Source organism: Rhipicephalus microplus, chromosome 1, assembly GCF_043290135.1.
Source record: "Rhipicephalus microplus isolate Deutch F79 chromosome 1, USDA_Rmic, whole genome shotgun sequence".
In the NCBI taxonomy this organism is placed as follows: domain Eukaryota; kingdom Metazoa; phylum Arthropoda; class Arachnida; order Ixodida; family Ixodidae; genus Rhipicephalus; species Rhipicephalus microplus.
In genome coordinates this window covers 173,186,381-173,211,041 of record NC_134700.1, presented here as the reverse complement: position 1 = coordinate 173,211,041, position 24,661 = coordinate 173,186,381, and the positions used below count along the sequence as shown (strand labels likewise).

At 44.9% G+C, this 24,661-nt stretch overlaps 2 protein-coding genes across 2 annotated transcripts in view; one reads left to right on the top strand and one right to left on the bottom strand.

The window, feature by feature from the left end:
* The first annotated feature begins 1,639 nt into the window (after window positions 1-1,639).
* LOC119178549 (membrane metallo-endopeptidase-like 1) lies at window positions 1,640-6,618 on the top strand. Its single transcript, XM_037429755.2, has 2 exons — window positions 1,640-4,133; window positions 5,492-6,618. Exons 1-2 carry the CDS (start codon window positions 1,825-1,827, stop codon window positions 5,652-5,654), a joined length of 2,472 nt encoding a protein of 823 aa, XP_037285652.2. The 5' UTR covers window positions 1,640-1,824; the 3' UTR covers window positions 5,655-6,618.
* Window positions 6,619-6,890: 272 nt separating this feature from the next.
* Window positions 6,891-24,661, bottom strand: part of LOC119178550 (lysosomal cholesterol signaling protein-like) — a 147,562-nt gene continuing 129,791 nt past the window's right edge. Inside the window, exons 13-17 of the mRNA XM_075867939.1 lie at window positions 20,265-20,454; window positions 13,986-14,081; window positions 9,472-9,545; window positions 8,739-8,885; window positions 6,891-7,905 (exon numbers count right to left, since the gene is read on the bottom strand). Coding sequence (XP_075724054.1) covers window positions 7,707-7,905; window positions 8,739-8,885; window positions 9,472-9,545; window positions 13,986-14,081; window positions 20,265-20,454 — 706 coding nt within the window. The 3' untranslated portion in view covers window positions 6,891-7,706. The remainder of the gene's footprint in view (window positions 7,906-8,738; window positions 8,886-9,471; window positions 9,546-13,985; window positions 14,082-20,264; window positions 20,455-24,661) is intronic.

Sequence of the window (24,661 nt, the reverse complement as noted above, 5' to 3'; positions counted from 1 at the left end):
ATACTCTAAGTACCGCCATCTCGCATCTCGCATCACCTGTGGCACATATCCGCTCCGCGTGTCCATCCATCCGTCCGTCCGTCTGCTAGTCTGCATGCCCGCCCGTCCATGCATATTTCCGTGTATACATCTAGTGAGCACTCCAAGTACTGCCATCTCTAGAACGGGTATGTGCCATCGGTGGCTACATACATCAACGGGGGATGGATAGACCCACACTCGAAGGAGCTTCAGCCCTAAAAGAAAAGGGGGAACTGGACGAGTTAGAAGGAAAGAAAGTTAAGGGCGCATTCTTTTCTGATACGTTGCGCCAGTTTATGATGATGGTGGTGCTGTTGCGGATGATGATGGTAACCTTTCGCTGATGGCGCCCAGCCACAAAGGGGGATAGGCTTAGAACCAGGTGGCAGGATCTTAGAGTTAAATATCTATAAATTTAAAAAACGTACACCGGTGGTCAAAATTTCCGGAGCCCTTCACTACGGAGTCTCTCATAATCATATGGTGGTTTTGGGACCTTAAAACCCACATATCAATCAATCAATCAAAAAATGTACACTGTAACTTTAGTCTAAAAGAAAACTCAGCTAACAAATGAAAATTTTGTAGAACGAACAGTCAGACTATTAGATGGGATGCTTGTCAATTTTAACTGTGGGCTGCAGTGAATAGTGTCAACCCGCCATACATTGTAATCCCTATGTTTCACGTATGTAACCAAAAACCACAGAGTGTATAACAGCATGTAGACCCCCCTCTCCGTTTTTGTTTTGTGAAATCGCTTTCGTGTCGCATAGAAACATACCTAAGGAATATAAGCACCGACTAGCCCAAAAATGAGTTCTTTTATACTTGAAATATTTATTTTCTTCCTACGCTTACTATTCTCTGTTGTTGTTACTCCTGTTGTCTTCTCTAGAAAACTCTACTTCTAAGCGGAACTACTTGCTCACAGTTTCAAGTGATATTTATTGACTACTTAGCAACAACTTGTGAATTAACGTTTCAATTATCGACTCGAGGATATTATTTTGTATGAGACAGTTGCCGGTCGTCAAAGCTGTGACATACCTACCCCTTTTAACTTGACAAAACTGGACACTAGTTTCAGATATACATCGTCTAATTGCCAAGGCATGGAACTGAACGCAACTGAACGTGCCCGGCGAGCAGTATATGTATCCGTTAGGTAAAACAGAAAGTCCATTTGATGAGATCGTCTAAAAGTTTTAGCCAAAGCTTGCTGCGACAACGATTCGTTTAGTGAAAGCCTCAAGATAGTGTATTGTTACGAAAGTGGCAAGAGACATGGCACAGTACTATAAATTCATTTCTAGAGTAAGAAAATAAGAAACGAATACAAGAAGTACGACCAGTCAAAGAGTATTGTATGGAAGCGGGCAGTCAGCCTGCAGAAAATGACGAATGTGGTATGAAGATACATTGACTGCAATGAACACAGTACAGTATAATGTAGGTGGAGAATAAAGTTACAGTGCAAATGAACGGCCGTTTGTGCTCGGCAAGAAAAAAGAAGCATGGCGCCTTTCTTGGCTGATCCTCCTTCGTGGGTGTGCGCCTGCATAACAAGGATCATCATCATCATCATCAAAAGCGGATGCGTCTCGCGCCTGGATCTTCCAATGGCGGCGTTCTGCCATCAGTCCACTGACACTGGTTGAGAAGACGTAGCTAGCCGCCACAGCAGCCTGCTGGCTTCACCTTCAGCCGGGTCGCCGTCCTGGTGACCGCCCGCCAAACCAAGCGCTTAGCCTCTCATTAAGTGAGCTACGCTGTTGGCGCGGCCCGCGGCTCGACGCCAGCATGGAGGACAACGAGGACGCCCCAGTGATGGCGGGCACCGTACCCCGCCAGAAGGTGACCGCGCGCTGCAAGTCCATTGACCGGTACGGTGACTCGGACGTCGACCTCACCAGGAAGCGCTCCTTCGCCGACGAGTACTTCAAGCGCGTCGCGCGAGACCTCAAGTCCATACCGTGCCTGCTGCTCCTGGGTAACATCTTTGCTTTCGTGTTCCTCATTATCTGGTCCAACATCACGAAGCACCTGTTCGTGACCCAGAAGCCGACGGAGGTCACCACGCCCGCCGAGACGAGTCCACCGCTGATCCGTTCCATCCGCGAGATGCACATGTGCAACAAACCGCGTTGCGGCGCCGTTGGGCACGCCATCAACTACGGCGTCGACGTGGACATCCTACCCTGCAAGGACATCTTGGAGCACGCGTGTGGCCGATGGATCAGGGCCGACGAAGAGATATACCAGAAGTGGATGCTCGGTTCGGCGCGCCTCTACATCGACGACATGTACAGCGACCTGAAGCGCTACCTCGAGACGATGCCTCTCTCGGTGCCGCTGCGAACGCAGCACAAGGTGTCAATTCTTTATCGTAGGTGCGTGTCGGAAGGCAATGCGGACAACCGCGATCTTCTCAAACATATGATGGATAACGTCTACAGCCTCGCAGGCTGGCCATTCGAAAGCGCCTTCAAGCCATACGAGTCAATCCTGGCGAAGTTTCTACGCCGCACGAGTGAGCCGGCTCTTCTCTCCATAGGCACGGCGAGAATGCTCCGTATCACGCGCGCCAGCAGCGACATCGATGACGAGGGGTCAAACGACATACTCTTGTCGTTGGACTGTCCGAGGTTCCCTTTCCCGAGGTATTGGCTCCTGACGCGAAACGATGCAGACAAAAACGATTACACGGCGTTGGTAATGAACTTGATTAAGTTGTACAAGAACGTAGATGTTCCTTTATCACTGGTGAAAAACATTGTATCTTTTGAAATTAACAACGCGTACGTAACGAGAAGATATTGTCACAGACGGAAGCTTAGAAGGTACCCTTTAAGCCAATTGAAGGAGAAGGTGAAGAAGTTCCCCTGGGATTCTTTTCTACAGGAAGTTGTTGGAAATGATACCGGCATTATCATCGACGACAACACTAAAGTGCTGCTCAGATCATTCGACTATCTTAAATACATGGCCAGTCTCCGCAACCCGCCGAAAGAAGGACGCGCTGTGAATTACATTGGTTGGCGCATATTTTACTTTTACGGGCCACTCGCCTTTCCCTCTCTCAGAAGTAAGATCACCGAGTTCCGTTCTCTGAAGCTCAACGAGTCGCATATCGAGGAGTGGAAGAAGTGTCTTTTCATAACAAATGACGTTATGCCAATTGGAATGGGGCGAGTTTACGTGGAGGCCATGACGCGCATGAAGACTCTGTTCGCCGTGCAAGAACTGGTCTCTAAGGTAATTTTCAGCTTCAAGTACATGCTCTCGCAAGCAATGTGGCTCGATTCTGAGGCCAAGGTCAACGCGTCCAACTACCTGACCAAATTGAATACGATGGTGGGTATCCCCAAGTGGGTCGCCGACGACAATACACTCGACCGCTACTATGAGAGCTTCACCTTCGACATCACAAAAGACGCCTTCTTCACCATGTTCGACCTCGCCACTCAGCACACGGCAAAGTATCGGTTCCTGCCGCTTTTCCAGCAGTTTTCGAACCAGTTTTTCCGCAGTCACTACAGGCTAGGACGTCTCGTTGTGGACAATCGCACAAACAACGATGACCTGCTCAAGGGAATCAACATGCGGCCCCTGCACTCCTTCATATTCCCAGGGCACATTGCGGACCTATATTTGCACCGATATAACATGAGACAAGCGCTCGTCTTCGACGTGAACGAAAACGCTCTCCTTCTTCCTGCGGGGCTACTGCAGCCACCCTACTTCGACCCCAACGTCCCGCTGGCCATCAACTACGGGGGCCTTGGCGTGCTTATACTGCACGACATGGTGCGCGAATTCTTTCGCTTCTTCTTCGACGACACCGATGCCCGGTGGCGCAAACGCACTCGGTGCATCAACAACAAGGTGTTCCGCAAGACGGAGGAGGCAAGCGGTAGTCTGGACGAGAACCAAGAGCATGAGGTAGTCACCTTCACCATGATGACGGTGCGTGCGGCGTACAACGCGTACCACTACGCGCTGGGCACTGACGACGATGATATCGTGCCTGGTGGAAGCGTCGAGTCGAATCCAGATCAGTTGTTCATGCTCAGCACCGTGCGCACACTCTGCTCTATCGTCAGAGACAGGTATGACCATTTGAGTGTTTAGTCATTTTGCACAATTGCACTGGTGTTTCGGTTAATTGGTCCGTTGTTGTTGTGATAATGCTGTACCGCGTCACATCTAGGGTATTCAACCAAATGAGATTTTGGTTTACCGCAAATCCTTTTTTCATAACTTCACTCTACCCCTGTAAACCAATTTTTTCCTAAATGACACTGAAACAGTTATGCTGTTTTCATATCACTAATTTTCGCCGCACCTTCAAAAATATTAAGTTAGCCAAACTGTTCATAAAATATCTGTCGGGAACTCAGGCTCGCGTAATTGGTGCAGACAGGACCACGTGATTTTTGACAGAAAAATAGTGCACACATCTTTTCAAGTTTTCAATATACATTTGAATTACTAAACACGCAACCTTCTTATTAAAGTTTCGGGCTATAATACCTTAACACCCACTGCCGTGGCTTCTTGCTCTGGCGTTGCACTGTGCTGGGGAGAACAACCTCAGTGGTTTGGCTTAGCGTCTCTGCAACCAAAATTTGTTTCGAATATGTTATGTAGCAATCCAAGGACGCTCGTGTACCACATTTTTATGAGTGTTTTTTAATTACCCTTGGTTAAGATTAGTCCGAAGCCTCTCACTATGGCATACCACCCAACTTATTTTCTTCTCAGTGCTTGCATGCCAGTACAATTGTGCCCAGGCAACACCAGCTAGACCTAAGAGATCGCTGTAGCTGGTGTTGGCTCAGACCTTTTGAAAAAGATCGTATTCCTTTAAGTGAATTCCTCGCTGTCATTACTAGAACTTTTCGCTAGCTACAGATATATTATAAAGAAATTCGTAAAAAACAGCTATACTGTTCAGGTGCATCTTTTGCTGCGAATATTTTTTTTGCGTAGTGCTGAGGCTAGCATAATAGCAACAATGCGGCGAGCTCAATCAGATTAGGACAGTAGAGGAGGCTTTGTAGAAAGTCAGCGTGCGTATGGTGCTCCTCTCCTTGAGAATGACTTTCTTCGAGAGAACTCGGCTTCATGAGCAGTTCAAATAAATATCGTAGCTATAGTGCTATTACCCAAAAGCGCACGTTGCAAATAACACCGAGTATCGGCGAAAGTCATTATTTTGTAATGAGCCAAGTTGCGCAATTTACTTCGAAAAGGGTTTGTCCGGGGCGTTTCAATTTTAGTTCAAAAGTTTCAACTTTTTTTTTTGTAGTGTTAGGCTGAAGCTCTGGTCCATATAGCGTTTCCTGCCAAGGAGTATAATGTCCGGGCAATTTGAGGAGAATAATACTAAGCTAAACGCTACTGAATTTCCGCAGTGTGATCCTGCTTTGCGGATTGTAACAGCACATGACCAATTCCATCACAGGAACTTCGCACTGGTGGAGCTCGGGAAAGATACGCTTCTCCTCCGTAAAATCACGGCGGCACTACAAGGCCTCGACGAGCTGCAGGACGCGTTCCGGTGCAGTAGCGATAAGAGGAACGCCTACTACCACTGCTTGGAAAGCGCGCACCCGACGGAAGAGTAGTCGGGTCCACCACCCACCAATTCCGCAGCCGTGCAGACACCACGAGGGAGCGGCCTGCAATGAGGGGCTCTCGGAGCAAGAAAGACATTAGCAAGGTACCGGCTAATGTAAGCAAAGTACCAAGCAAAGTACCGGCTACGTACTTTGCCGCAACGCGTAGCAAGCAACAAACGGCGCATTTCGCATCTGTGTCAAGCGTTGATGGAACAATATCCGCTGTTCTGTGCTTGGAGCGTCAGCTTTATGCATTGTGAACAGTGAATGAACTCAGTTCACCAAGCTACGATGAAACAAACTACGAGGAGCTGAACGTGACTGAATAGGATTCTGGCACGCCTTCCAAGGAGTCTGCACTGTTGATTAAACCAACATGTGACGTGCAAGAGTGACGAATCTGTCGTCACGCGTTTCTGCGTTATGAAAGGGCACAACGACGTCAGGTGCTAAGGATGGCGTTGCTTCTGTTGCAGTTTCATCCACATTGGTGGTGCCGCCTTTTGATGAACTTGGTCACGTCGGTTACTTTATACGAGAAAACTGCACCAATTGTCTGATGACGCACAAGCTTCCAACGAAGTCACCTTGGCTGGAATTGTGTCAGATGGAGACAGCTTATACAGATCTTAACTGAAAAAACACGCTGAAGATGTCGAGTACTTTTGCATGGACCCTGTCCTGTCTGTAAGTGCCCAAAGACCAAGTGCTAGCCGGCCCTCGTGTGTGGTTACTTGTTGCAGCCGGCTTCCGCAGAATATGCGAGGACCATATGGGACTCCCAACTAGATTACATCGAAGGAAAAGGTCGTGAACCGAGGCATTAAATTCAGTTTTCCTCGTGCTTTGTATCTTGCTTGGATCTCCGTAGAAAGCGCTGTGCATGTTCTCGTTTCCAGAATCGCAACTTACAAAAAACTATGCTCTCTCTTCCTGATTGAGTCCTATTCAGTGATCATCGGCTGCCGTCCCTGCGCCCTCTTCTTACAGCTTCAAGTATCGACAAGACGCTATAATAAACTTCGGCGTGTCCCGCATAACGCTGTTAACTGCAGCTGATACTCTATTATGGGTCGCCTTGTGTTCACTATACAAGTTATTTGCTAGATATTGTGTATTCATCAATAATCTAGTGCGTGAACAGTGCTGTCCTCAACGAATTCAGTTTTTTCCTTGCAAATGTGCAAGATATGCTGTTAATATCTGCGAGCGTAGGATACCTACAGTGAACAGAAGACAGAGTGAAATAGGTGCATTTTATTCCTCACTGGCTAAGAATCGCCAAATTGAAGTGCCAATTGCCAAATGCCCATACAATCAGAACAGCTTGTTCACAAGTTTAACTGTCTGGAGCGACATTCAAGCTGCTTCTCTCCATGCACATAATATGTACAAGCCCATAAAATATGCAATCCTAGCCAAAAATATGAAAATATAAAGGCCTAGGAGAGTATGTTCGTGTATGCATGCCGCAGAAAACTAACAAAAACTTCACACGCGTTACACCGAAGGAAATGGAAATTAGCAGCTGCGCCACAATGTCAATGTTTAACGCAGTGAAGCATACCAGAAATCAGACGGGGTCGTTTCAATAGTGTGTGTCCAAAGCACGCATCGTCACTTCTTTTTTTTTTTTCTCTCTTTTTTTCAAGAATGAATTTTGGAGATTCCTGGTAATGGCGTCACGCGACTCCTGGACAATGCAAACCCAGTTTGATAAACTGTGTTTTTGGTGACGTGGACAATAATAGTGATGTTATTTTTCAAGAATGAATTTTGGAGATTCCTGGTAATGGCGTCACGCGACTCCTGGACAATGCAAACCCAGTTTGATAAACTGTGTTTTTGGTGACGTGGACAATAATAGTGATGTTTATTATTTCTGTCTTACTGAAGTATGCTGCATCTCCCTATCAGTGTGTTTCCCGCAGCCACATCCCCCACCCATCTCAGAGCTTTACACAGCCATACTAAGACAATTCTGAGAGTGATTATGACACTACAATTCGGGATCTTGTAACAACATCCTTCGGCAGAACTCTTCATTGCACGTGCACCCTAAAACACGAAGACGTAGTCGTACGGTCCGTCGTAGAAGTGCATGGCACGTTCAGCGTGCGCTAAAAGTCCTCCGTCGAGCAGGCGTCTTCCGTAGACCACGCCTTCATCGCGGCTCCTGACCAGGCCCGCATCCAGTAGCCAATCCACAAGCCGGTGTCCGTGGAAGCCAGATCGATTCGAAGGCGCTAGATAGCCGCTGCATGATGGGAAGGATGCAGGGGGCAGGTTAATTGTTTCGTACGCTAAACAAACGCGAACCTCGCGTGGCTATCAAAAAAGAAAACAAAAAACTTTTGCGCATGAAGCAGTTCTATGACACGAGTAAGACGAGCTATAACTGGAAGCAGTATTGTGAAGCCGTACTTCTCGGTAAAGCTTCTCGAACGTCTGAAACGTTATAGACTCAATCTGTGAATACAGCGGTGAGAGGATTCATGTCCCGCAAATTTATTCAGAGAAAATTTGGTACATTTTTTTTCCTCGTTACATTAACGAGCGTGCGAACCACGGTAACGGCCACAACTTAAGCGAATGCAGAAACACTAAAAAAGAAAATACGTTTAAGGAAATATATATTTGCCGTGTCTGCTTTTGATGCTCTTAAAACACGCCAAAACTGCTAACTTGTTTCGTTTTACTTCAATTAGTGCTTCCTATTGATGCTGTTTTTTTAATAAATCAGTTTTATTGCCTTCGTGTCCCTCAAGCATCAAACTCGGGATCTCTTTTACGGCAAAACAAGATTGATGAACCACGTAAAGTGCACATTAAAGCCCCGACACATTTCTGAACCCAGTGTTTAGGATAGCATGCACCTAGATAGTTCGCAACTATCAATTATTAAAGACAAAGCGTCCAAACAGCGTTTGTGACGTCATGACTTTCTTCTTGTGTCTGTGTTCGCACGTCTTATCTGTTAGAAGCAGTATTGTGTCTTAAGATCTATAAGTGTGAAAGTGTCTTTTGTCGCCCCCCGCTTTAATCACATACACAGACGCGAGTAACAACTGAGAAGATCCAGCAACTCACACTTCTGTCTCGTCCAAGAATATTTCGAAGGCTCGGCGATGGTAGACGCTGAACTGGTGGCAGACTATTTCGTTTGTGTTCAGTAATCCGGCCGAGAGGACCGTCCCCTGCTTGGGGCGCCTCGGTTTACCGCCTGCTCCTCGCAACCTGAAACGTTGTTGGCCTTCGTATGTAGTTTGTTGTTCTTGAAGAGAAAGAAGTAAAACAAACAGAGCAGGCAGAAATAGGATGTGACAAGATCTAAGGATCTACACTACTCTGGATAAAAGATGGGAGCAGGCTCTAGCTTTAAGGAGCATTTAGAAGCAAGCTTGTAGAATGAAGAGCTACGATAAAGTGCAATACCTTACAACAGCTGATTTTCTTTAGTATTTGTCTTTTCTGCAGCGAACATGAATCGCTTTGAGCATCACTACGAAATCTTGAGTTGGCATCGAAGCTGAGCCTGTATTGCGCCAGCTACCCACTGTTTCATCCTTAGATCCCCTCTTTTCTTTTTCTTGACCTGTTTCGTCTTGTGACACATTGCGCCTCCTATTAAGCCGGCTTTAAGTTATGCAGGTACAGTAAGACGAAATAAAAGTGGACAAACTGGCTGGTACACAAGACGGAAAGCTTCTCCGAATTGGAATCGAGAAGGAACATAAAAGAGTGTGTGTGTTCGAATTGTGCAAGTGTTCTATAGGGTGCATGCGAGACGGAAAAAAAACGAAGGAAAGTGGTGTTGCCTTACAGCAGCAGGACTTGTGCTTTCGCCTCGCTAAGCAGCTTTTCCTCCAGTCCGCACGCCAGAAAGACAAGCATCCCCTGAAACGTGTAGCGATTAGTGTGTAACAGGCAGCAGCAGAACGAAAGACGATCGAAGGAACGGTTTCGCTCCAGGGAGCGGAAAAAAATGCAGCGCATGCAGACACGAGAAACGTTCAGACAGTGGTGTGCGTCAAAAACAGCGCTCAATAAAAATGCAATACATCTGAGATGGTTGAAACTGCACACAAAAAAACACTGTAAACACTCGAAACGTACTGTCCTTCTCATCCCTGCTAGGTAAAGCAAGCGTGTGGGTGTTTCGAAGGAAGAAGAGAGCACGGGAAAGGGACAAATCTAGGCTGAAGTAAGAAAGAACACTCGCACAGGATTTGGCGTTGCCGCACTGTTTCTGCTGATGCCGCGCGCGGTGGGGATTAGCGCTGCTTGGAACCATTCCTTCTTCGCATTTGAGGATCCACCCATGCGCGAGGATTGAAATGCAGTGCTGCTTCTTTTCTTTGTTGAAGGAAACAATCAAACGCGCACGCATGTGCACAAACACCCACATGTGTGCGTACACACACTCACGCACACTCAGAAGCAGTGCACTTGAATCTAGGTCTCAAAGGAAAAAAACCAAGGAAAGAGAACATCAAATGGTATAAAGCAGTCGCCCAAGCCGTCCATCAGGGCTGAAACAAGCCGTAGTTTTGCAAAGCCAGAACATATACAGCAAGACAGTCACCCCATTCTTGACGGTCACTCAAAGACACCTCCTTCGCGCAAGGCTGTACGAAGGCAACTTAATGCCTGAAGCAACCGTACACAATGTGGGGCTGCGTTCTGCGCGGCCGGCTGGCTTAAAAAGTGCCACTTGCAGCCTATCTTAGGCAATGACCACTTTCGCTGAGGTTCATGCCAATCACGTAAGGAATGCTTAGAAAGTGCTTCGAATCCCCCATAGTTACGCTGTCCTGCCATTTTTGGGGGTGAAGCTCGCTATGCCGTGGGTCAAGTGTCCATGATGTACGTAGAAGTAGCAGTAGGCAGCCACCTCCATGGCCGGACTAAAGGAGTGGCACGCGCGCACCCTCTCAATTGAAAAGGAAACCAGGACACGATATTCATAAATGAAAAGTTAGTTATTTCTATAGAAGTAACTTACATAGACGGGTATTGGTGACTTATTCTTCAATAAACTTTGCCTTGAATTTGATGCTTACTAAAAAAACTAGTATCAGAAGGACGCACTTTCAGCACTGACCAGAAAGGGTCAGATAGTGCTGAAAGTTAAACTCGCCGCGCGTAAGCTCCGCGGTTTTACCAAGGTTTAGCGAGGGTTTCGCCGCAGGGCCATGAATATAGTGAACTATTATATTGCCATGAACTAGAGGCCGTGAAAGGTGGGAAGTAGACACGATATGCAGGCCGTAAGAAAGTGCGCGTGTTCAACCTCTCGTTTAGTCCAAGTAATGTCCGCTGGATGGCGATACTTCTATATGCTGAATATATATTGAAAAGATGCGAGATGGCGGTACTTGGAGTGTTCACTAGACGGACGGGCGGACAGACAAGCAGTTGCACGGACGGGCGCATGGATGGTTGCACTAATAGACGCATGGACGGACGCAGGGACGGATGCAAGGACAAACGCAAGAATGGACGCACATATGGATGCATGGACGCATGGTCGCACAGACGGACGCATGGACGGACGGAAGCAAGAACGAAAGGACGGACGGACGCTTCGCCCCACTCATCATCATGCACTCCGTGAATATGCTGTGATTTTTTTAATCATTCCTCGTCTCTGTATCCATTTTTTCTGAAGGCTTAATTGTACACTGTGATTTCTCTCTGTCCAATAGCAAAATATTATCGACCACCTCCCCGAAGAGGACCCTGCAATAATGAGAAGCAGTAGCGGCGCGTGCGGCGTCGACCCGGTTGAGACGCCCGCTGGAAAAACGCTTGCAAGAGAAACTCGGTGTAGCGTTTACTCTAATAAAAACTTAATAGAAACGCATAGATGGGGGGGTGGGTAGGGTTCCGTCTAAATTTCATCGCAGATAAACTAGCCGAAAGAGTGTTTCGACACGACGTGCAGTCGAGTGTTGTGGTAGGTGATGACGTGTGACGTGTGAAAATAGACGCATAATGCCCCCCCCCCCCCCCACACACACATGTGAAAATAGACGTGTGATGCCCCCCTACCCCCACACACACATGTGAAAATAGACGTGTGATGCCCCCCTACACATGAGGGGTGGGGGGCATCACACGTTTTTTTTCTGCGTGCTCCTATCGGCGAATGTCAAAGACTTTGAGACGGGGCAGTGTCAGCAACGCAGCTCTATCTGGTTAGTGTGCGGAGTGAAATCGGTTGATCGCGCGCAGTAGTCATGTGAGGCGAGCGAGAACGAGTGTGCGACCGCGTGGCAAGGCAGGGTGGGAAACAATTCAGAACTGATGTTATTCGTCTATGGGCCAATCAAAAGTAGATTCCCTAATAACGTCACGTAAAGAAACTCATAGCATCAAGAAGTGCGCTGAAAATATGGTGAATGCTAACAGAGAGTAGCGTGCTCGTTCTCTGTGTTTTCTGACGTGGTTTAGGGGTTCCTTAAGAGGAATCCACGGGTGTTTTGTTGGGCGACGATGAAAGTCCGCTTGCTGTGGCATGGTCGGTAACAAGTTACGGCTCACATTGACGAATTTTTTTTTTACGCTAAAAAGGTTTCTGAGAGAAAACTCAAGCCAATCCCGTCGCTGGAGGTTCTAGTGAAAGCATCCGGCCAACCGCAAACTACTTACGGACGAAAACCTGGCAGCCTTTTCTTTTATTATTGACAGATAAAAGTGCCAATCCAAGACAAATGCAGGGAGGGCAATATGTTACAACTGTCCATGATGTGCTACCTCTTCTATCTTAGTATTTTAACTTCATGTAATTACTCGGTCGTCGTCCAATAAGAAGCCGGAGGCTACGTGATGCGCTCTACATGCAATTATTACGTGTTGCGCTGAGTGCACGTCGTGGCTACTTGAGGCGGTGATCATGCTTCATGGCTTTTTTTGTAGTTGCGTCAACTTTAGCCTATATTTTAACATTGTGAGCAGTCGGGAAGTGTTCCCCAAACCCCTCTCCCCCTTGAAATTAGGATAGACGGGGGTGTTCTACAAAAGACAAGTAGAAATGGTTTTTTTTTTATTGAGGGCCCCCAACAAGTAAGCCATCCCCGAAAAAAATTTCTGGCTGTGGCCTTGATGGTGCGGCTACTAAAGCAGCCTACTGTTTTTGTGTGTCGACTAATGTTTTGTCTTCCAAGTTGCGACACTCACACACACGCTCTAACCTTATTCCCTGGAAAAGTAGTCATGGGATGCTTCTACAGTAAAACGTGTCATAATAACCTTGTATGAATGCGACAAATTGTCATTGCCCTAGGCGAATATTCCTGACCTAACGTGTCTATTGGGATGACCATAAATAATGCAAGGAATAATGCTGTTCATGTTTCCTTTTCTTTCTTTCTTTCTTTCTTTCTTTTAACACTTAAGATGGACTCATAAGTCTATTTACATTCTCTACTAAGCTGTGGGATTGGTACTAACCAAAAATAGAGAAACATAATTGCAGCATCCAACTCCGGTTCGCGTCACCCTTCATTTTCCACACTGATTAGGGCCTACTGAAAAGTCTAGAATTGGTGTCTATAACAAATCGCATGTAGAACGAGGCCAGAGTTTTTTTCTTAATAGCTACCTGTCTCTCTCAGAGTTCTTAGCTTGTTGTAAAAGTTCCCTTTGCAGATATTCGATGTCTTCACTTTTATTTCTTTTTTCGGTTTTTTTTTTGTTTTGACAGAATGCCTGATGAAGTGGCAATAGCAATTTTCACGAAAACTTTCGGTGCCAGTCTTTTCTTAAGCAAACAGATTCATTAAGATTTTTAGTTTTTTTTTTTGCACAATTGCAACACCTGCCGCGACGGGAACAAATAAAGAATGTTAACAATGGAACTTTCCATTTCGCTACTTCGACGCCGCCAATTCTTAGGCAAGGAAACGCTGCATCTTGCTTTTGTATAGCCTCGTATTTTTTACTCAAACAGGACTTTGATGTTTCATTAGAGCTAGCCTCATCGGCAATCGTGTATGACGAAGGAAAAGAGCCAAGCGTTTACCTCATTTGTTTCCTTCGTATATCTGAGCAGCTGTAGCTTGTAAAGTTGCGTCAGTCTCCCTTCAATTGTGAATAAAATTTCTGAGGCGAAGGACTGAACGCAACGTTTTCTCTGAATCTAAACGCTCAAAATTTGAAGAAGCACATCTTAGAGCATGAGGCAATGTGGCTTAGTGATTGCTCTCGCAATTTTAGATTTATCCTGGTTGTGCCGTGATAGTTTGTATTAAATCGAACGTCAATCATGAATATGGGATCGCGATTGCTTAACAAATATGTACGTACACCTCCAAATCCGCAAATGTTTCATACCTGTCCGAAACTTAGTGCTGCATCCACTAGTTGAAGAGCTCTGAAAACGCCGTATGGTGCACCAAGAAACAGCCTCCCGTAGCTGACAAATATTCCCTGTAATAAACAAAAAGGGGGAGAGGAGCCATCAGATAAAGAATATATTAACAGACCTGTTTTTATTGCTACAAAGCTACGTTTTCTTCTGTAAAATTAAGCCAACAAATGGCTTCTAGCCACTTACTGCAAACATTGCATGCAAGTGCGGTTGGCTTGTGCTATAACCTTAGCAACGTAGATTCTGGTCTCTTGACATAAGCATGCATATGCCCAGTGCAACTAGGAACTTGTCTTCACTTGAAACAATAGAGGTAGGGGCTTTAGTTGGGCGAATATGCAGCGCAGGGAAGCGTATTGCAGATTATGAAAATTGTTTATTGAGCGGTGTGGCTCCCAGGCCGTGCTTCAATGTTGCTCTCGTTTCATCTTAGCTTATGTGTTCTGCATTACGTCGAGCTACTACCTATACGCCTGGAATGTAATGTAAGATCGAAAACGTGCACCTAAGTCACAAATGCACATATCATTATCAAAAGCATAGAGCCAATATCAAAGTGTACTAGCGATAGAAAAGCTCCGTCAATTCGGTCCGTTATTTCTAGCGCTACAGCGCGCTTATTCACGAAGCAGTCAAAGTTTATCAGCAACTGTTGAGCGTATATTAACCCACGTCACGCGAAAGTGATCGTTCAGGCCGACTACTTTGACGAGACGTGTTGCCCAAATCATTCCAGAAAAACGTACATGCTTGCTGTGTTTTGAACGCAGCGAAACAATGTAACCAATACTTGAACATCACCCGCTATTACATCGAGTGGCTATGAATGCATCACGGCAGTTTTTGCGACCGTCAAACCTGCACGCGTGATAGTAGCAGTGAACAATGTCCTTTCCTGCGATCACAAGTGTGTCTCTCTGTTTACTTCGTTCCCACATCTGTTTTCTCTGCATTGTCATTTCACACACCCACTGTATTATATTAAACAGTCGTTGTAGCTAACAACTCTACGTTTCATTTATTTTACATCTCTGTCAGAGTGTCAGCCACCAGTAGTATAGCGCAAATTTCAGCCGCTCTGTTTTTGCCATAAAGTGGAGCATGCCGTGCATGGAAGCGTTCCAATTAACCATCGTTACCCTCCTGCACATTAGTGCAGGTGGTTAACTATAGTCTCACTGTGAAGGTAACGGTAAGATTTGGACAGAAATGCAAACCCATGATCCAAGTTTAAAACCACTGTCTTTATCACTTTTTTGGGGGAATGATGCAGCCGACGACTCTAAAGACGTGAAAATCACCTGCAAAGTAGATAATTGCAAAAACCGCGCTACTTTTTTATTCTATTTCTGAGTTGCGGCAATCTTCAAGCTACTAGACTGTGTCATTTTGCTTCAGCGTAATACGGGCAAGAAAGATATTAATCGTACTATATACAAAATAATACTTTCTACCGAAAACGAGAAAACCGCAAGTGGACATGGAGGAGCCTTAATGGCGAAAATAAGAACGAAATAGAATTTATAATGACTGCACACCCAGGAATTGTGCAGGATGTGGAAGTGGTTGGCAAGGTACGATGCAGTGACCATAAAATGGTACGGTCTCGAATTCGCCTAGACTTGAAGAAGGAACGACAGAAACTGATCCGCAAGAAGCCAATCAATGAGCTATCACTGAGAGGGAAAGTACAGGAATTCAGAGTGTCGCTGCAGAACAGGTACTCGGCTCTTAGTGAGGAAACCAACCTTAGCGTAGATACAATGAATGATAATCTAACGAGTATCATTACGGAGTGTGCAGTGGAAGTTGGAGGCAGGGTAGTTAGACATGACACTGGCAAGCTTTCCCGGGAAACTAAGAACCTAATTAAAAAGCCTCAAATCATGAAACTGTCAACTACAACAGACAAAATAGAATTGGCAGAGCTTTCGAAGTTGATTAATAGACGTAAAGTATGTGATGTAAGAAGGTACAACATGGAGAGAATTAAACACGCTCTGAAAAACGGAGGAAGCGTCAAATCAGTGAAGAGGAAACTTGGGATAGGCAAAAGTCGGATGTATGCAATAAGGGACAAAGAAGGCAAAATAACTACCAATATGGATAGGATAGTTAAAATAGCGGAGGAGTTTTACAGAGATCTGTACAGTAGCCGAGACAACCATGACCTTAATACTATAAGAACTAGCAGTAACCCAGATGACACCCCACCAGTAATAATAGAAGAAGTCAGAAAAGCTTTGGAGTGCATGCAAAGAGGCAAAGCTGCTGGTGAGGATCAGGTAACATCAGACCTGCTGAAAGATGGAGGACAGATTGTGTTAGAAAAACTAGCCACCCTGTTTATGAGGTGTCTCCTGACGGGAAGGGTACCAGAGTCTTGGAAGAACGCTAACATCATCTTAATACACAAGAAAGGAGATGACAAGAACTTGAAGAATTACAGGCCGATCAGCTTGCTCTCTGTAGTATACAAGCTATTTACAAAGGTAATTGCTAACAGAGTAAAAAAAACATTAGAATTCAATCAACCAAAGGAACAAGCAGGATTTAGAACAGGCTACTCAACAATTGACCACATTCATACTATCAATCAGGTAATGGAGAAATGCTCAGAGTATAACCAACCACTATACATAGCCTTCATAGATTACGAGAAGGTGTTTGATTAAGTAGAAATATCAGCCGTCATGCAGACACTGCGGAATCAGGGCGTAGATGAAGTATATATAAACATTCTGGAAGAAATCTACAGGGGATCAACTGCTACCATAGTGCTTCATAAAGAAAGCAACAGAATACCAATCAAGAAAGGTGTAAGGCAGGGGGACACAATCTCCCCAATGTTATTTACCGCGTGCTTACAGGAGGTTTTCAGAAGCCTAGAATGGGAACAGTTAGGGATAAGAGTTAATGGAGAATACCTTAGTAACTTGCGCTTCGCCGATGACATTGCATTGCTGAGTAACTCAGGGGACGAATTGCAACTCATCATTTCGGAGTTAGACAAGGAGAGCAGAAAGGTGGGTCTTAAAATTAATCTGCAGAAAACGAAAGTAATGTACAACAACCTCGGAAAGGAGCAGCGCTTCGAGATAGGTAATAGTGCACTTGATGTTGTAAAAGACTATGTCTACTTAGGGCAGGTAATAACCGCAGAGCCTAACCACGAGATTGAAGTAACTAGAAGAATAAGAATGGGGTGGAGCACATTCGGCAAGCACTCTCAAATTATGACAGGTAGATTGCCACTATCACTCAAGAGGAAGGTACATAACAGCTGCATCTTGCCGGTACTTAGCTACGGAGCAGAAACCTGGAGACTTACAAAGAGGGTTCAACTTAAATTGAGGACGACGCAGCGAGCAATGGAAAGAAAAATGGTAGGTGTAACCTTAACAGACAAGAAGAGAGCTGAGTGGATTAGGGGACAAATGGGGGTTAAGGATATCATAGTTGAAATAAAGAAGAGGAAATGGACATGGGCCGGGCATGTAGCGGGTAGACAAGATAACCGCTGGTCATTAAGGGTAACTAACTGGATTCCCAGAGAAGGGAAGCGGGTTAGGGGGAGACAGAAGGTTAGGTGGGCAGATGAGATTAAGAAGTTTGCGGGTATAAATTGGCAGCAGCAAGCACAGGACCGGGTTAACTGGCGGAACATGGGAGAGGCCTTTGTCCTGCAGTGGACGTAGTCAGGCTGATTATGATGAGAAGGATACAAAATAACAGGAAAAAAATTATCTATATGACATCGAGGTGCCCTAGACAGCCACTGTTCCTTATCTATACGGTCGCGTTCTTGTAAATATCGTTTTACTCCTGTTCACATTCGCGTCTATTGATGTGACGTCTGAACTAGATGTCACTACTGGAAGACGTGCTTCGCCAAGGCAGTGGGCATACTTCTGCATTTTCCGAGACTTGTTGACCTAACAATTTGACCTTAACTTTAAATTCTAAAAAAAAGGATTTACCACATGAACGCAAAGCTAACGGCTCCGTCTATTTTTCGCTCTTAAATACTCTTACTTTTTTTCCTTATACGCTTCTCTAGTCTTAAAGTAGTCAACTCTCTGCACCTCTTCTTGGCTGTCAATTTTCTTTTTATTTTCTTTTTCGTCACTGTTTTTTTTTATTTTCTTTCACTCAGGTTTTATCAAGGTGTGTTTACTGTACCAGGCAACATTCTCGATATTTTCCGCTAACGAGCGTCCGGCAGGCCAGAGCCAAACTGTCGATTCCCGTTTTCACTAAGGGATAAGCAGCATGCGAGAGCTGTTGTTAATGTCCCTCCAAAAGCAAGAAAAAAATGAAGTTAAGAATCTAGGGGGTAACAAGAAAAAGACCCAGACGCAATACCGCTCAAGCTGTCTAGCTGGCAGCACTGTCTAATAATCACCTCTCTCGTCAGCGCCTCTTTTCTGACGTCAACCGCAGTCGCTGTGGCATTTCATCTGCGGATTCTCTGTGGCCAATCGATTTGTGCAATCGTCCTAGTAGCCTGCTTACAAACACATAAAATCGCAGACAGGCTGTTGCTTTTTTTTCTCTTTTATTTTGTATGACCACGAGTGGCGCCCTGATTCTTTTACTAGAGGAAGGGGGTAGGACGAGAGGCTGGGGGAACACCCACGACAAGTTGGTCCGTATGGGGAGGCCGGTGGGGCAGGAATCTTATGGTAAATCAATCAACCAATCAATCAAAGGAGAACTTATTGAGCTATACTGGGAAAAATTCGCACGCAAATGTTTGGTCCCATAGCCTAAGCGGCTTGGGATGAGTGCATCAGAAAAATGTTACAAAAAGTAGCAGTATACACGGAAAATAATAAACAGTAGGGAATGAAACTACAATCATAAGCAACAGATGTTATACATATTTAAAGAACCATAGTGCAACCAACAAGCACCCACAATAATCATGAAAAGTTTTTGAAGAAGACAAACTTATGTTTTACAAAGGGACTATATTTTCTCTTAGGATGGCAAAGGGATGAGAGAGGGGGAGCTAGGCGAAAATATGGTGAGTTGGGGGTGGCGGCTTGTTCATTGCTCCCACTTACCTCTTGCACCACACCTGCTTATTACTGCGCCGATGATAACAACTACACATGAATGGAACCACAACAGAAACAAAATTTGATGCTCTACCCATGGCCCCTCTTTTTTTTTCAGTTTTCCATACCAACATTCCACCTAATTATATACTGTAAAGCAAACTTTAACTTGCTGCAATTTATTTGTGAGACCTTTCCAGAAAACAAATAGCATAGTTGTAAACAAGTCGTGTTTTGTTCGAGTTTATTCAGCTATAAAACTGTATGAAAGTTGTATGTTTTTTGGGATATCGGAGCTTGTTGAAAGATTTCAGCTTGGCTTTAAATATAACCTTATCACAAACACGCGCTTCTAGTTGGTGTGTACTGTAAACACTAGGTCGTTGTTACAGATAGTAGGCATTGTATTCTTTAGAACATGGAGATGTGCGAGATAAGACTTCAGCCTGCAAAGTTTGTATGCTTCATAAACTTCTCCCAGGGCAAATTTCACAGTGAAAGCTGCTATGAGATAACAAGGTCCCATTTCGGCGCCTTAGTTGTCCGACACCGCCGCCGGTGTCCGCAGTCAAAATTAAGGAGGACAGAACGAGATTCGAATGTGAGGCCTCTGCATGGAAGTGCAATATTCTGCCAGCCAGCTACACCACGGCCTGAAACTTCGTTAGTAACTTATGCAGGCTTGATATTGACAAGTAGTCGCGTTAGCATGTGTGATAAAGCATTTTATAGCTGCAAAGTAATGTCCAGATACCACGCAATGTGAATCGAGTTACCAGTGATTCGTTGAATGCTCCAACTTATTACAAAAGCTCAAGACATAATTCTTTACCGTTGTCAGCCGCTGGATAAAAAAAAGTGCATATAACGCTTTGCTAGTAAGTAGCAGGTACCACGCTTCTTCGAAGAATGCCGAATAGTGGCATAGTACATAGTGCGCGCTTCCCTACTACACGAACATTCGTTTTATGGCATAGTGGGTACCATGCAAGAGTGTTTGAAGCAGCTGCCTCAACAGTGTTTAATAGAGTGTTTAGGAAAACCCCTTTTTCAGCTTTCGTTGTGACTATGCTACGCATACCTCGCACGCCTGATTTTTGTTTTCCTGGAAAGTTTCATGATATATGAGCCTGGTTATTTACACTGTTATAGGCTATGGAGAAAATGTAGACAACTTACGATCAGTATAGAAATGAAAAGTGCTGCCATCAAGAGCATAATGCCCCGCACATCGTCCTCAGGTTCGTAAGTCTTTATTGAGGCAGCGTCATTACTTCCGGGCCAGGATACTTCTCGAGAAGGTGACAAGTTGAAACGAACTCGCGCTGTGGATTCGAGCGAGCGTTTCGTGTCGCGTATGGCGTCAGTCCTGCAAAGCAAGAAATGGAAACAAGTACAACTATATGCATTAAAGTCTTCATCAACTATCATTCATTCATTCATTCATTCATTCATTCATTCATCAGATAGTGGTAGTCCGCGGAAAACTCCTGGTGTTACAGGTAGCAGTAAGTCTAATATACCATCAAAAAAGAAACCTTTATCACCAAGCCCACGTCGTCTTTGAACCAAACATAAAAAAACCAAACGTATACGTCAAGTATACGTATAACGTACTTCTCAATTAACGGTAGGTGTAACTGAATGGATTCGATACTACGTCATGATCTGCGTGTTGTAAGTTATTTTAGAGAGTCGCATACAATCGAGGTCCAAGACATATGGCTGTTACCGCACTACTATTGTAGTTCTTTGGCAAATACGTGTAACTATCCCTTGTGGGCATTGTAAAACATTTCCCAGGGGTTAACAAATTACGCAGGTCACAGAGACGACATTGTTTTCGTCACATGTGCAGAAACGTTATGAATAAAATGGTGTCTCCAGCTGCGCCCAGTGAACATTCAGCTGTTGTGTAGTCTGGAAGTCTTTGTGGCACGGTGAAAAACTTGTTCACGTGTTAACTGTGAAGCACCAAAAAGTGCAAACGGAAGCTTTCACCACACACAAAAAAGGCATCTGGTTGGCTACAGTTCACTGAGAAGAACTGAAAGGATGACTGAAAGATGAAAGAGAGAGGCTATTCTTCGCTGAAAGAATGCGAAAGAAGGACTGATAGATGAGAAAGAAATATATATGAGAAAAAAAACCGTGCTGTGAATTCGCTCCCACGTTTGAAACTACACCACTTAAAGGCGTTTGCACATGCAATCAATGGGTCTTCAAAATACGCAAAACTGACTGAACTAATTGATATACTGAAGAGATGTGGAGATTGTATTCATTCGAAATCCCCGTCAGCATAATGTGCAATAAAATGCTGTCTCCGTCTCCGATGTTCAACGTACAATACTACCAGAGCCTTAGAGACATAAATTTTGGCATCGTTAAAACACTATCTCAAACGCGGCAGCACTTTTCTCAATTAATAAAAAACTGTCGACATTACATGAAGCCTCTTATTGTATGTACGCGCCCCTTATTGTATGCATTATGATATGATACTTATTAGATCTATGTTCTAAGATGTACGTTGCTGTTGTTGAAATACTCGGCTTATTTCCACATGTTTAGATTTATTTTCATGTTTCCCAGAAGTGTTGACTGTTATGTTGTCCAAGTGGGTAACTTCCTCTTAAACGGACACTAAACAGCAAAATTGTTTTTCGCGTATTGGTAAAGTACAATTTCACATTTCCGAAAACACCGTTCTTACTACTACACGACGCTTGGTAAGCGCGAAAACGTGCGAAAAGTGAAACGCGGGTGGAAACGGCTCTTTGAGATTTTCCCAAAAAATACCATGACGTCATAAATTTTTAAAGAATCGACTGGGTCCTATACGTATTTTCTGATTGACAAAAGTGAAGTAGATTACCATCTGTGCGCTGCCAATTACCTAGCATACGAAATTTCAGAAAAATTGTGTAAATATAATTTTGCAAAAATACGAAAGATACATTTTGAAATTTCTGACCTAATGCACGGAGATTTTGGCACTAAACTTTAAAATGATACTTCAACCTTGAACTTTCCGCTAATGTTTAACTCATGAATGTGAAACATCTGCCATTAAAGTCATCAGAGTGCAGTTTGTCAATCTTGCCAGTCAAGTCAGTCGTTGTTTCTTTTGAATGTCCCTTTAGTAATGACCAGAGACTTTTTCGGAGATTTTATCAGACGTTGTTTTGTTTCGTTCTTTTTGTCGTTCGGACGTTTACGTTGTGTTACGATGACATCTGATTTGTGCATGCGTTTTGTTTTTGTTTTTTCCTATGTTGGGACCACGTTTTCGCTCTTCATGCATTGTTGTCTTTTCATGCATTGGCTTTTCATGTACTGGTGTCACGTTTGGCAGGTCCTACGCACTGGGGGAATCAGTTTCCTGTGAAGAAGTGCGCAAGTAATTCTTTGTGCTGCTTTTGTTTCTTTGAGCTAAACGTTACGAGGTGGATCAACGTGTTCTGTAAGTATAGTAGTTGTGTGCACAATGTGGACTTACCAGGAACGTCTCCTACATTGGAGTTTAATGGGTAGTTCATGGTGTGACGTAGCGTAAGCACTCGCATTAGTGCACGAACATCAGTGCTGTCGAAAGAATGTGCACTGTACGAAGCGATGATGTGAATAGCCTTCATAACTTCCGTTACTGTAATCCTGATTTGATTGATATGTGGGGTTTAACGTCCCAAAACCACCATATGATTATGAGAGACGCCGTAGTGGAGGGCTCCGGAAATTTCGACCACCTGGGGTACTTTAACGTGCACCCAAATCTGAGCACACGGGCCTACAACATTTCCGCCTACACCGGAAATGCAGCTGCCGCTGCCGGGATTCCATCCCGCGACCTGCGGGTCAGCAGCTGAGTACCTTAGCCACTAGACCACCACGGCGGGGCCTGTTACTGTAATCTTGTAAAGTCCAGCAACGCTTCAATAAAGCTTGCTGAATTATAGTATTACAGATACAAGGTTAATTAGACTGCTTTAAATATGAATTCAACACCTGATTCATTTAACGGCCTGACCAACTTGCCCAGTCAGCTACTTTGTTAACCGACCCCGGGACCACAATAGACGCTAGTGCGATATCAAACCTGTATTATAAAAGTACGCATGTAATGAACGCCCTGATATGAAATTGGGTAGCGAGCACTGCAACCGTTGCACTCCCATCGCACCTGCGCAGGATCGTTTTCCCCAAAAGTCCCGCGGCCTGGCGTGGCTAAGTGGTAGAATACTTGATTGCCGCACGGAATGCTTAGGTTAGATTTCTGCTGGGATCCAGATTTTAAAAGCGAAGTTCCTTAAGGCGTGGGCTGAACCTCCCGTCGTAATCGTATATATGTAGCCAACTGTTGTTAGTTCTTGAACCAGCCGTTGAGGACGGAACTTGTACACATAACGAAAAGCATATGCACTGAAAACAGCAAATAGTACGATACTAGAGGACGTTATCGGTATTATGATAAATAATAAAAATCACAGCACATTCATGGAGTTAATGATAATGAGTGGGGCGAAGTGTCCATCCGTCCATCCGTGCGTTCATTCGTTCATCCGTGCGTTCAACCATTCGTGCATCTGTCCATGCGTCCATTTGTGCGTCCATCTTCCGTACTTTCGTGGGTTCATCAGTGCGTTCATCTGTGAGTCCGTCCGTTCGTTCATGCGTCCGTCCCGGCATTCGTACATGCGTTCATCCATCTCTGCGTTCCTCCATTCATGCATCTGTCCATGCTTCCATCCATCCGTCCATGCGCCCATCGGTCCTCTCATGCGTCCATCTGTGTGCACGTCCCTGCATTCGTCCATGTGTCTGTCCATCCGTGCCTCAGTCCGTCCGGCGTCAAACAGACAGACAGACAGACAGACAGACAGACAGACAGACAGACAGACAGACAGACAGACAGACAGACAGACAGACAGACAGACAGACAGTGGATGATTCACGATTTGCCAATAAGCATCTGGCTGTTTTTTTTTTTTCAAAAAGAAAGCGCGTGGCTCTGAGACGGGTGTGCGCGCCCGTCTCAGAGGTGATAAGGCGACGGGTAGGTGCCACCAACATCTCGTTTTAGCAAAGCGTTGGAAACACTCGCCTTTCCGTGCAAGCGTTGCATGGCCAGCGCAGCGTGATAAGCGCTATGGTCCTTAAAATTACTTATGTATGCCTTTTCTAGTAAAAGGCGCACATGCAGAATACATACATGCTGTTATGGCACTTCCGACATGCGCAATAATTGCTTTTTAATCAACAATTGCACAAGTATGAACGCTGAATCTTAAGCAACCTAGGGGGGCACTGCGGGTGGGGTCGGCCGTTCGAATACCCGTTGTAGTTAAGAGTGAACAAGCAGGCAAATGTACAGACAGACAGACAGACAGACAGACAGACAGACAGACAGACAGACAGACAGACAAAAATTTTATCGTCGAAGCTCCCTAAGAAAGACTATCGTCTTTAAAAGTATGATACGCGCAAGGCGGCGGCAGCTGGCACTCAAAGACGGAACCCCGATGTGCGAGCGCGCGAGAAAATGAAAATGACGTCACACGAAGACGTTGGCGATC